The sequence below is a fragment of the Heterodontus francisci genome, chromosome 6 (genome assembly GCF_036365525.1).
Source record: "Heterodontus francisci isolate sHetFra1 chromosome 6, sHetFra1.hap1, whole genome shotgun sequence".
NCBI lineage: Eukaryota > Metazoa > Chordata > Chondrichthyes > Heterodontiformes > Heterodontidae > Heterodontus > Heterodontus francisci.
In genome coordinates, this window is record NC_090376.1 from 16,240,991 (window position 1) to 16,254,196 (window position 13,206).

Sequence of the window (13,206 nt, forward strand, 5' to 3'; positions counted from 1 at the left end):
TATTCTACCACAGGAATGCCACGCACTAACAGTCTACCTTTGTCAAATGAAGGACCATAGAATAATTTCTGCCCATACCATAGCCAATATCAGACCCTTTATTCAGTAATGCACCAAGTGCAGTTGCACATAGAAAAGCAGCAAAGTCTCTTAAGGAAAAAAAAAGTGTTACCTTTAGAATTGGTCTTGTCAGGCTTGTAAGCACCACCTGCAGCATCTATGAGATCACTGTCCCCAAACTGTTGATCTGCCAAATTAAGCAAAGGTGAGGAACATATTACTAGATACTGAGGAAACACTTACTATGCAAATTAAAGCAAGTTCCACTCATCACTTTCTGGTAAAGATTTGTCATAAACTAGGGTAGTAGTCAAACTAGGTAGTAAGAGCCTATTAAAACAATCTTTAAACACAGCAATTAAGCTTGAAGAATAATGCCAGAACGCAAAACAGTGGTGCAATTTACAAGTCAATGTTTTATACGCCCCAGTACAATTACTGCAAGCACATTTTCCCAGTGGCAGACTTTCTAGGGCACCAAATAGGTAGAACCTATGCACGCTGTGCTTCCCCAACATGGTACTTGGGAAGTTCAAACCACTTTCAGCTGCAGGTTGCTAATGCTTTCCAAGTGGGCACTCTAATGCAGCACCCTTGTTTGGTGAGGAAGAGATTAGTCCGGCTTGAGTGGTGGAGATTGGTTTGATTGCTGGCAGAAGACAACTCCTACCCCCAATGCAAAAATACCCCTTACCATTTCAGAGATTCTGTGGGAATGTATGTTCACACTACCCATGAATTTCAATCTACCTCGCTGTTTGTGGGACCAGCACACAATGGGTTAAAACAGCTTTCAGTTCTCCTGAACAGGCATGCTTTGTAAAAAGATGCAAAGTTGGAAATAAAATGATAAAGTCACTCATCTACGGTTTGGGATATGTTGTTTGGTCACTGTTTTATAGTAAAGTCATTAAAGTGCTTGGGAGGATCATAGAATTATAGTAATAGAATTATTGGGAGAAACTGATGAACATGTGGGTATCTTCTGGGCGCCATGTTATCCGAATTCTGCATTGCATTATAGTTTAGTGTTAGTATGCATGGAATGTTTTCTGTAATCAGGCTGGAACTGTGAAAAGGTGATGCCTGAGTTCTTGTAGTGAATTGTGAACTCAATTGTAAAGGATCAAACGAGTACTCATGTTGGATTGTGTAGCATGAGCTCATTACTGACAAACATCTGATCCTGCAGATGTTATAACTGATATCTGTATTTAAAATAACGAAAGAAACTAGTACAGGAAAGCAGTTCAACAAAAGGTCTGCTCTGGTGCCTTTATGGATCACTGGTTAGATCACTCAGGAGAAATGGGATGGATATACTTCAGTTATTTCTGTTTGAAAGCTGCATATTTAAACAGCCTATTTCCCCTTTTGGATGAGAGTGCTGGGTGCCAATTTAAAGATCTGCCTGCAAATAGATTCAAACAGGAAAATAGATGTCAAAGATCCTCACCAGACCTTCAAATGCTAATTAACTGCTTTTCAGGAGAGAAGCAGCCAACAGCTGGCAGTCATTTCCCCAACCGCCCAAAACCATCTCGGAAGGAAGTCCATCACTAAGCTAGAGACCAATAAGATCCCAGGTTAGATGCCCTCTGGTACCATGAAGACAGCATGCACACTGACCTCAGGATAGCTCAGAAAGGGAGGGCGAAAAAGGAGGGTAAAAAACTAGGTATACCAGCACCACGAAGGGGAGCCCTGCAGACATAAGGGTGAGGACAAGAATGGCTCATCTGTAATGCTCCCTGTAGTCAAACAGGCTACTGACACTAGGTCAAAATGCAGAAGCTAATAAAATGATTACTTGGCAAGGCATTAGAAATTGATTAGCGCCCGTGGAACTGGAGATGGTGGTGTCGTGATAGTGTCACTGCACTAGTAATCCAGAGGTCATGCTAATACAGGACACAGGTTCAAATCCACCACGGCAGCTGGTGGGATTTAAAATTCCATTAATTAATAAAAATCAGAATTGAAAGCTAGTCATAGTAATGGTACTATAAAATTAACGATCGCCTTTTAAAAAAAAAAATCTGGTTCACTAATGCCCTTTAGGGAAAGAAATCTGCTGTCCTTACGTGGTCTGGCCTACATGTGGCTTCAAACCCACAGCGATGTGGTTGACTCTTAACTGGCGTCTGCAAATGGCACAGCAAGCCACTCAGTTGGCAAGGGCAATTAGGAATGGGAAACAAATTCTGGCCTTGCCAGCAACACCCACATCTCATGTAAGAATAGTTTAGAAAAAAACTCATACAAGGAGCTAACCATTTCAGGAGGGGAAGAAAAACAAACCCAACCATAGTACTGGATAATTGAAAATTATTATTGTAGTATTAGCAGTTGCTCCAGTCAAACTTGCAAATTCTACAGTTCACTATTGGACCAGGTAATCAGGGGGAAAAAAAACACCATGTAGAGTTTCCAAAGGGCACAGGCTTGTGAAACAGCCCCTAAACAGAGCAGTAATTGGTAAGCTAACTTGGAGAAAGGCCCACCACCACTATGTCCCAAAATAAAAACTAAAGACAACCACAGGTTGGTTGGCAAGAGAAATGGAAATGTCATAAGGGTTAGGGATTGCACCACTGAATGGATCAAAACATCGGCTGAAAAATTAAGCTTCAGCAAAGGATGAAGAACAGCAGTAGTCATTCAGCTACCTATTGTATTATATCCTGCTTGATTCTCCATTCCATGAAGTCAAAATAAAGGAAACTGAGCAGGCTGTATATCACGAAGCCGATCCACAAACACCCATTTGCACCCTGTGCGAAACAGAATTTTACCCCCATATTGTTGGGTCAAGTAGAAAGAGCATTACTCTACATCTAGCCATGTTCATGCCATATCTGACTGGGTGAGTTTTGATTTTGACACTAGGTACCAGCACCAACATCCCTCCCAATAAGAAGCACTAGATTCAATTTAAAACACTCTAGCACTTTTAAGGCAGTACAATTTTTCTTCATGTAGTCGTCATATGATTGGAGTTTGGTGCAGAAGGAGAAGTAGCACAGTTGAGGGAAGACATCAGAAAGGGGATAACAAAATTGACCTGTGATATCCACACACATGGCCTTCTGTGCTGTAACCATTCTATGATTCTATCACACAAAATTTTAAAACACAAGTAATGCGGAGCGCGCGCACACATACGCCTCCTTAAAGCTTCAAAAGCTTGTGCCATTACCTGAACCACCACTGTGTGGCTGTTTAGGACGTTTCGTTGGAGTGTATTTGTCTGTCAAAAAAATAAAACTGCAGTTTAGGGTTAGAAATCCATCTACCCAATAGCAGATTACATTGCATTGAGACATGCTCTACAGCACACTTGTTAAAGCCACAAAACTTCAGTTTTTTGCATGTTTGAGTTCAGAATAGAGCCAGATTGACCACTCAACTTCCAAGCATCGTCAAACGAAAAGAAATGTACACAGATCTGCACACCCCAGATATGGTTCCGATAAAGCTGGGGCTGAATTAGCTGCCCATTGACATACAGAGGCAGAAAATTAAGGTAATAGCTCCCCAACAGTCTTGTGAGCAAGGCTCCACCTGGTATACTACTAAGCTACATACAAACCAGAAGGTCCACTTTGAAATCCTGGTCTCTACTGGGTTGACAGAGAAGACAGACAGATGTCAGGGTCTCCACTCCAACTACCCTTGTTGATGTTTACATATAGGGAGAATAAAAGCAGCACTAACTTAGGTGCGATCCTTTCAAGGTAGAGTAGCTCACTGATTCATATATGAAGACTGGAAATTAGGGCAAGATACAGCAAAGATCAGTGCCTGTGGAACTGCAGGATTTGTTTGGAGGAGCCCCTAAACTGTGAGTAAAGTTCTCACAAAGGTTGGTGGAGTTGCGGATAGTGATGAGGATTGTCAGAGGATACAGCAGGATATAGATCGGTTGGAGACTTGGGCAAAGAAATGGCAGATGGAGTTTAATCCGGACAAATGTGAGGTAATGCTTTTTGGAAGATCTAATACAGGTGGGAAGTATACAGTAAATGGCAGAACCCTTAGGAGTATTGACAGGCAGAGAGATCTGGGCGTACAGGTCCACAGGTCACTGAAAGTGGCAACGCAGGTGGATAAAGGTAGTCAAGAAGGCATACAGCATGCTTGCCTTCATCGGTCGGGGCATAGAGTATAAAAATTGGCAAGTCATGCTGCAGCTGTACAGAACTTTAGTTCGGCCACACTTAGAATATTGCGTGCAATTCTGGTCACCACATTACCAGAAGGACGTGGAGGCTTTAGAGAGGGTACAGAAGAGGTTTACCAGGATGTTGCCTGGTCTGGAGGGCATTAGCTATGAGGAGAGGTTGGATAAACTCAGATTGTTTTCACTGGAACGACGGAGGTGGAGGGGCGACATGATAGAGGTTTACAAAGTTATGAGCGGCATGGACGGAGTGGATAGTCAGAAGCTTTCTCCCAGGGTGGAAGAGTCAGTTACTAGGGGACATAGGTTTAAGGTGCGAGGGGCAAAGTTTAGAGGGGATGTGCGAGGCAAGTTTTTTTTTATACACAGAGGTGAGTGCCTGGAACTTGCTGCCGGGGGAGGTGGTGGAAGCAGGTACGATAGCGACGTTTAAGAGGCATCTTGACAAATACACGAATAGGATGGAAATAGAGGGATACGGACCCCGGAAGTGCAGAAGGTTTTAGTTAAGACAGGCATCAAGATCGGCGCGGGCTTGGAGGGCCGAATGGCCTGTTCCTGTGCTGTACTGTTCTTTGTTCGTTCTATCCATTACATTAAGTATTTGAAGCTCGTAATAAAGTGAATTATTTGGAGGGAGCGGAATGACAGAATTACAACAATAAATTCTTGCTCATCAATTGCAATAGCACACAAGACTAAACTACTGAATGCTGAGCTGTTTCACAGATGGAGCACATTTCAGATTCAGAGTATAATCTCCCCACCCCAATTTAAACAATTCCCATTTTTATATATTTCACAAATTAATGGTTTGCCCAAGGTTAAATGATCAGTGTTACTGAAAGGGTTAAATTGCAGTCTGTAGTCATGAAGTACATGCTAAATTTGATTTGAATCAGTGGTACTTGCCTTCACCATTAATGGCGTCACTTAAATCAAACTCATCAGCTGAAAAAAGGGGGAAAAGTAGTTACGTTAACAGAATCTTGGAATATCCACACAAGCGTATACACGCACACACACAGAACAAGCACTGAGTTATGCATTCAAATTACGGGACACAACTTCTGTCAACCAAACTGAATTGTGTTTCTAGATCTGTACAAATTAGGGGGGGAAAAGACAGCAGATGCTGTAATCTAAAATAAAAAAAAGTGTTCACAAATTGAGCAACCTGGAACTGCACAGCAGGCCCAATCAACATTCAGAAGATGAAAAAGAAAGTCCAGAATAGACAGGTTAACATGGCAGCTGGGACCCTCGTTCAAAGCTTTATGTAGTGTTGTTACAGGCATACAATGATTTGCCACAGGGAGTGAAAGCTGACCATTGTACTTTTATCTTTTTAAAAAAAAGGCAGGGGAAGATGCATACATATTTGAAGCAGAGGAAAATAACAGTGCTGTGCAGGAATGTATAGCAGTGGAAATAAAGGAATGGGAGTAGGCTATTCAGCCCTCGAGCCCATTCCAACATTCAATTAGATTATGGTGAATTTCTACTTCAAACCCATATCCCTCAATCCCTTTACTTAACAAAAGATCTATTGATCTCTGCTATCATGCAGGCCCCCACCAGCCAAGAATGAGGCACATATTTTGCCACATGGATATTAAATTTTAAAATTGTTGCTGGGAAAAGGCGGCCTATTACAAGGGGTTGCCAAGGCCCCGACTGGAAAGACATTTTTTGCATCCTAGCAGACAGTGTTGGAACAAAGGAACCAGTCCCTGCTCCCCAATACACAAAACAGATGTGGTCAGACCAGTTTCGTCACATGACTAACTGGCTGTCAGAGTTTTTTTGAATTAGAACTTGCCACAGTTTTAAACTGGCAGAAAGCTGTTTGCTCCTGGACTAAAAAGATCTCTCCCCGTCTGCTCTCATCTTGTTCTCAACAGCTTCGGAAACCACTGAAGGTATATGAACCCCAAGAGAGAAAAGTCTCCTACAGTGAACAAGGTTTAAGAAGAACACTGGGCCCCAACGAAAAGCAAGATCTACCAACAAGCAAGGACTCTACAGCGAGCTCAAAAGCACAGTAACAAAAACCCTCTTCAGAGATTGCCTCAAACTTTTTTACTTTAGTTTTCTTCTGTTCTTTTCTGTCTATTTGCATATGCATACTAGCGTGGAGCATGGCGTATATCCGTAGGTGTTAACCGAATTAGAGCTTAAATGCAAGTTTTAATAAAATTCCCTTTTCTTCTTTAAACCTAAGAAAGCCTGTTTGTGCTCATTTCTTTGCCTTATAATTGGAAAGTGAACAAGGAGGATTCACCAAGGGGGAGCTCAAAACACTGTTACAATAACAGCAGGTGAAGGCTGAGAAAGACCCTTAGACATCTTTCTCACCTGGTTGTAACTGCCCTGAAAGCTCCAAATCTCCCAGTGGTCACAGCAAGGAGGAAATCCAGCCAGCGTAAACTGGAGTCAAAGACTTGCAGGCGGAAATGTAAATGGAGCAACGGGCGGCCTTTAAAGAGATGATTTGGGTACATTCCCACAAGGGAGAAAGGAAGGACAACCAAACCCAGAGTTCCCTGAATGATGAAGGAGTTATAGAGTAGGATGAAGTAGGAAAAAAGGGAGCATATGACAGCTGTCAGCTTGATAATACAAGGGATTAGGTTGCTGTAGCAAGGAGCTGGCAGAAACCCAGCCAGCCAAATGGTCTCCTCCCATACTTTTTTTTTTTTAAAAACGTGCAACTGCTGAAAGATTAACCATTCCTCTCTCTTTTGGAACCTGACTGAACCGTTGAACATTCAAATTATAGAGGTGTGGTCTGGCTGCTACATTCTTTCCTTCTTCTCCCTACTCCTTCCCCTCACCAGAGTCCAGAGTTATAAAAACAATTAAAAATGCAAATTAGCTTCAAATTCTGTTGGTTGAGCAGCCTGATTCAGTCTTGACATTTCTTCACCAATTCTCATCTGGAGTTAATTTTAGCCAAGATGAGAAACAGGAGGAGGGAATTATAGACTAGTTCAGATAGATGCCCTTTTGTGACCCTTACCAAAAATCCAATGTAAATTAGGATTTGTTTATATGGTCAGCGATATTGCCGATTTTTGGACTGTTTCGCCATGTCTTTCCTTTCCTCTGATAAGACTGAAAGAACTACATAACGGTCAGTTTGTTAACTCCATTTACTCGTAGGTCTTTTCAGCAAGTCAGTCAGCATTTGACGAAAGGTCTCCAACTGATCTATTAACTGCACTTAGTATTTGGTTTCATCTCACCATTTACAGTCAGATTTTTTTTTTTAAAACATTCGCAGTCTTTTTATGTGCAGTCAGAAATTACAGTCCTCCGTTACTGGGAAGCTGCCAATGTTGTGATATCTAAAAGAATTTGTGTCACGGGGCAAGGTTCTATAATAGACCAAAGAAAAAAAAATGTACACAAGCAATGTGTCTCATGTCTGACCAGGACTGCAATCAAAAAACCAGCCAGAAGGTGGTCAGCACCAACACACTGCTACCCATCAATTAGCTGCTGGACACCTGCTTGAGGCCGTTTGCTGTTCCTGTAACTGCACCAGAGCCAGGCTCATTACACTACAATGCACGGACGATATAGTGGGAGATGCCTTCAACAGGTGCATTGTAGGAAAAAAAAGGGACTATTTGAAAGGTGTTATTACAATGACAAAGCTATTGCCTTCTCAATCACAAAATAAGTGAACTGAAGCTCCCATAAATCTTTTCACTGTTCTGTTGGGTGCTGAAATGCTTTTGAGAGATCACAGGACATTATTCAGTGATAAATAAAAGTCACATTTCAAAACACCAGGATTTTCCAACTACATCTTTTCTTCTGGACCTCCAGCACCTGTAACAAATTCCAAGACTTAAATTTCCTGATCACTAAACTGTACAAGGCAAACTCAATTTAAAACTCCAAACTGAAAGAAAGAGATGAGACTTGCATTTATATTTTACGCTATCTCACACAGCACAACACATACATACATAACTCTGAAATGTAGAGACTTTAAAAAGGAGAAAGATGCTGTATAAGTACAAATCCTGTCAGCAACTCAAGACGTCTCAAAGTACTTGACAGTTAAGTCAAGTACTTGAAGTGTAGACACTGTGGTAATAAGGCAACACTGTAGCCAATCGTCATTCAGCAAGGTCCCATGAAAAGCAGAGATAAACAACCAGATTGTGTGTTTAAACTGATGCTGGTTGAGGGATAAGTATTGACAAGGACTCTGCAGGAGGTCTTGGAGTAGTGCTATGAATCTTTTATATCCCTTTAAGAGGACAGACAGGAGCTCAGATCAACATCTCATCCAAGGACAACTCCTTCAATATTGCAGTGTCAGTCTGGGTTATGTACTTGTACCCATGACATTCTAGCTTGTGAGGGAGAGTGCTACCAATGGAGACACTAATTATAGACAGTTACAGTTTTTTGGGTTCCTGGTTGAGGGAAGAACAGTGGCCAGGAAGTCAGAATTCCTTACATTTTTTCTTTGAACTGTGCCATAAGATCCTAAAAACCACGAACAGGTAGGCTTAATTCAACATCTCATGCAATGGATGATACCAACAATGCCACATTCCCTTGCTACTGCACTAGACTGTCAGACAAGACAATGTGCTTAAGTCCAGGAATGATGCTAACTACATTTAGTCAACTCCTTCCCTACAAACCAAAAGGAACTTCTTGGCAAAATCGGAGCCGTGGCTCAGCAGTAGCACTTTTGTCTTGGAGTCAGAAGGTTGAGGGTTCAAGACCCTCTCCGGAGATTTAAGCACGAGGTCTAGGCTAGCAATTCAGTGCTGTGTCGTGCCGTCAGAGATGCTGCCCTTTGGGTGAGATTTTTAAGCAGTAGTTGCATCTTCCCTCATCGGTGGGCGTAAGAGACTCCACAGCACTATTTGAAAATACAGCAGGGAAATTCTCCCACCTCTTGGCCAATACTTATCTGTTGACCAACATCACTATTACAATTATCTTATGGGGCCTTGCTGTGTACAAATTAGCTTCTGCATTTCAGCAGTGACTATGCTTCAAAACTATTTCATTGGCTATAAAGCATTTTGGGATGTCTGATGCCTTGTCATGAAAGAAAGTTCTTTCTCTAAACACCCATTTTGAAGAAAAAGGAATACAGATGGACCATGAAAGTTAGTGATGCCTTAACTATGAGGTATGCATAAACTTACGATTGCTATTCCGGTTCTTTGGGTTTGTAGGAACCTTGGGTTCATCAAAATCTAAATCTACACCATAAACACAAAGGGTTAGAACATCCGAACAAAGCCAGTAAGATGACGAAAGGTCAGCAACCTGAAACAGCAAAGTTACTGAAGTCACTTGTCCACAGTAGAAGCAAGCCATACCCATGAATAAGGTCCCAGATTCAAAGTCCTGCCCTGTACAGAGTTAGTTGATCTCAGCTATAATTAGCTTTAGCGTTCCTGGCCTGAGAGGGTAGGGGAAGGAAACAAATCTATCTAGTAACCCTCACTATCGATCAAGTTTGGTCAAAGACAGGATCAAGCTCGGGTGGGATGCTCTCAAGGAGCAGCAGCTTTTTTTTTTTGGCAACACTGTTCAGAGATGTGGGTCAGTGGCCAGGCAGCATTTATTGCCCATCACTAGTTGCTCAGAGAGCATTGAGAGTTAGCCAGGTCACGTAGAGCTGGAGTTGCATACAGACCAGACCAGGTAAGGATGAAAGACTCCCTTCACTGCCATCTTAATGTCACAATCGCCACTAGTGCAAGTGGGACAGGACAGCTAGTGTCAATGGAAAAGTTCTTAAGCACAAGTCAGTGGGGGTGATTTGAACCCGACTTGCCTGGTAGAAACCTGGCAGGTGGGAGGTTAAATTGCCCTAGGTTCCATATCAGGCAAAAAGTTGTCTGTATCCCACCAACTAGGATATTTATTTAGGCTTGTGGACAGGCCCACTCAAAGCCATTGGGGTCCTTCTTTAAATGACATCAGGCCCTGACTGCAATTTTAACTCAAGTCTAAGCAGGGAAATCATTACTGCTACCCCATGAGACTGGAGAGTCAGGATGTGCTGCGAAGCTGAAACCACCCAAAACAATTAATATAGAGAGATAGAATATATAAACTTTACTTTGTGGGGCCAAGGTGGTCAAAAGTCCTTTCCAGACTCCAGAAGGAAAGTTGTGGCCTCCCTATCCCAGACTCCCTTGCATCTCAAACCCACCCATTCTTCATCCCTCCCTTCATGTCATCGGGTGAGAAAGGGATGCCTGTTCTTCCAGAGATTGGCAGCCACTTCCTGCCCAGGCCAGCAGCATGATAAATGAGGCACAGGCTCAGGCTCCAAAGTTTTCTGCAACAAGCCGAGTTTTACACTTGCCTGCTCCCACCCGCAACCTGCCAGAAATACATCGTTGTGACAGGCAGCATCTGGGACAGTTACAGGAAGGGTGCAAATGTGCATGATATTTAATCTAGTGTAAGAGTTAAAAATGGGGACAAATATATAACTCCAGAAACTGCAGGCGTTAGCTTTTTATTTGTTTACGGGACAAGTGCATCGCTGACAAGGCCAGCATTTACTGCACATCCCTAATTCCCTTTGCGAAGGTGTTAAAGTGCAGATGAAATAATGGGAATGATTCTAAGTACCATGATGGAGGTTATTTTTTTTGGATAATAAGAGGACCAAAAGATATAGCAATAGGGAAAAAAAGTGGAGTTGACTTAGAAGATCAGCAATGATCTTACTGAATGGTGGAGCAGACTTGAAGGGCTGTCTGGCCTACTCCTGCTCTTACTTTCTTGTGCATGTAACCTTGGTTTAACAGACAGAATGGATTTATAAAGAAGATCCTGCTCAATAAACTCAAAAAAAAAAGTTCATGAGTAGATCGGGGAACTCAGCATAATATTATTTAGATTTTCAGAAGGCCTTTGACAGATTCTATATGACAGACAGCTTAGTTAATTTTTTTTTAAAAAGAGGGAACACCCGGTAGAACATGCATCTGAATAAGTAGGATTCAATAGAAAACCAGAGACCTTCTGAAAAGGTGTGCAATGTTACAAATTGTAAATGGGGAAAAAAGCAGGTGTGGAGCACAGCATGGCAGAAATTGGTGCTTGGACCTCTGTTTTGAATGGACAGCAACCAATTGTAAACTGGTTGAATTTGCAAATACACAAAGAGTACAGTAATGATAGAAGATGCGTCTAATTTGTAAAATGTTTTGATATATTTACAATCAGGTGGAAAAATGGGAAGTTACATTTTTATACCAAATGTATTGCACATGGGTGGAAAAAAAAAATCAGCATTTGAACCGGAAATATTTAGAGTTACCAATTCTATTATTAAACCAAGTAGCACTAACACCAACATGCACACTAAAAACAGTAAAGAATGCATTATCTAAGTTAATGGAAATTGTCTTGACCATACAAGAAGTTTTAAGTACTAAAGATAATATTCCCTCTTAAGACTGGAATATGTTCAGCAGGGTTCTGAATAAGATCAAAAAAATGGGCTGTGCTCTAAAGCAAAACCTTTTTAAATTAATCTGTTATTGTAGACCCATAATCTGAAGAGTGGCATTTCAAATCAAACGATTACTGCGCAAAAGGTATTAAAAAAAAACTTACCAACATCAGGCAAACCAGGATCTACAGCTGCAAAGGAAAACAGACAATTAGAACAGGAATATTTACTGTGTCCCATACTCCCCCAAGTAAATTCACAGGAAACATGGTCAAGTATTACAGCTGCTATATGAACAGGTTTGGAAAGCATTCTCCCATTGCAGATGACCAATGGGGAGAGGGGCAGGCTGAGGAGTTAAAAATGACAGGCCGAAAGACTGCAGTCAGGCAACATTTCACTTATTCAGTAATGCTTTAAAGTGCTTCCGAAAAGAAAAATAAGACCCTGCAAATAGGAACTCCATTCCAACTGAAGGATTGTATGGAATGGGAGGGGAGTAAGACTAATTAACATTGCAAGTAAAATAAAAATGAAAGTACAAGTTAATACAGGCTCTCCAATGGTTGGTGGGCGCATGCACTGCTCGATGCCTGTTGATGCTGTCAACTAAGAGGGTCCCAATTTCTTTGTATTAGTTGATTGTAACTAGAGCAAAAATTTAGAGAGAGTTACAAGTGACCTCAGTGTGCCCGGATTGACAGCAGGGAAAATGTATCAGCTTCAGTTCTGACCAATAATTGCTATTGAGCGGTCCCTCTCCAAGACATATGAAGACAGAATCCCTGCAGTCACGTAGCACCCTCCCAACACACTCAGTCCATGCAGAATAAAGACAACCGATATTTATACTGAGCCTGATCATAGCTCTCCAGGATTTAAAACCCTGTATTTACTCTGAAATGCAGGGGACTTGCACAGGCAAATGGAACAGCTATTTTGTTCTCAGCAAGTTCCCTCAAAACAGAGCCAAAGATAAAATCACCAGTTAAGCAGTTTCTGGTGGTGCTGTCAAAGGAAGGTTACGCAGTTTGCAAGAACACCATTAAATCCTTCAAATACCATTATGGGAGCCTTAACATCCACTTGGACCACTGTAACAGGTAAACAAGGACTCAAGTTAAATCTCATTTGAAAGCACTCCCTCAGATTTATACCAAAGAAAAAAAAGGGTCCTAGTGATGTGCTTAAATCCTAGGAATGGAATTGAAATCCAGAACCTTCTGACCTAAAGGCAATAATATTAACTGTACCAAGTTGGCACTAAATAGCCAATGGAAAGTTACCAGGACCACTGCACAAGGTTAAATTCTGTGCATCACAGGCATTAGTCTGCCACAATAGCCAAAAGATCTACTTTTGCATAATCAACAAATTTCAAGGTGACATTCTTCCCACCCAAGTCCAAATCATCTACATCAGAGAACAAGTGACCTGAACAGCGATCCTCGACATACAGTACATCCAACCTTTTCCCCAATCTCAATCCCTACTCTTTCCT

General features: G+C 41.7%; 1 protein-coding gene across 2 annotated transcripts in view; it reads right to left on the bottom strand.

Annotated features, from left to right (window-relative positions):
- cd99 (CD99 molecule) overlaps window positions 1-13,206 on the bottom strand; it is an 85,318-nt gene that overhangs the window by 26,306 nt on the left and 45,806 nt on the right. For both annotated transcript variants that reach the window (XM_068033168.1, XM_068033167.1), the window contains 5 exons: window positions 11,870-11,896; window positions 9,430-9,486; window positions 5,156-5,194; window positions 3,260-3,310; window positions 173-247 (listed from right to left, as the gene is read on the bottom strand). In XM_068033168.1, coding sequence (XP_067889269.1) covers window positions 173-247; window positions 3,260-3,310; window positions 5,156-5,194; window positions 9,430-9,486; window positions 11,870-11,896 — 249 coding nt within the window. The remainder of the gene's footprint in view (window positions 1-172; window positions 248-3,259; window positions 3,311-5,155; window positions 5,195-9,429; window positions 9,487-11,869; window positions 11,897-13,206) is intronic.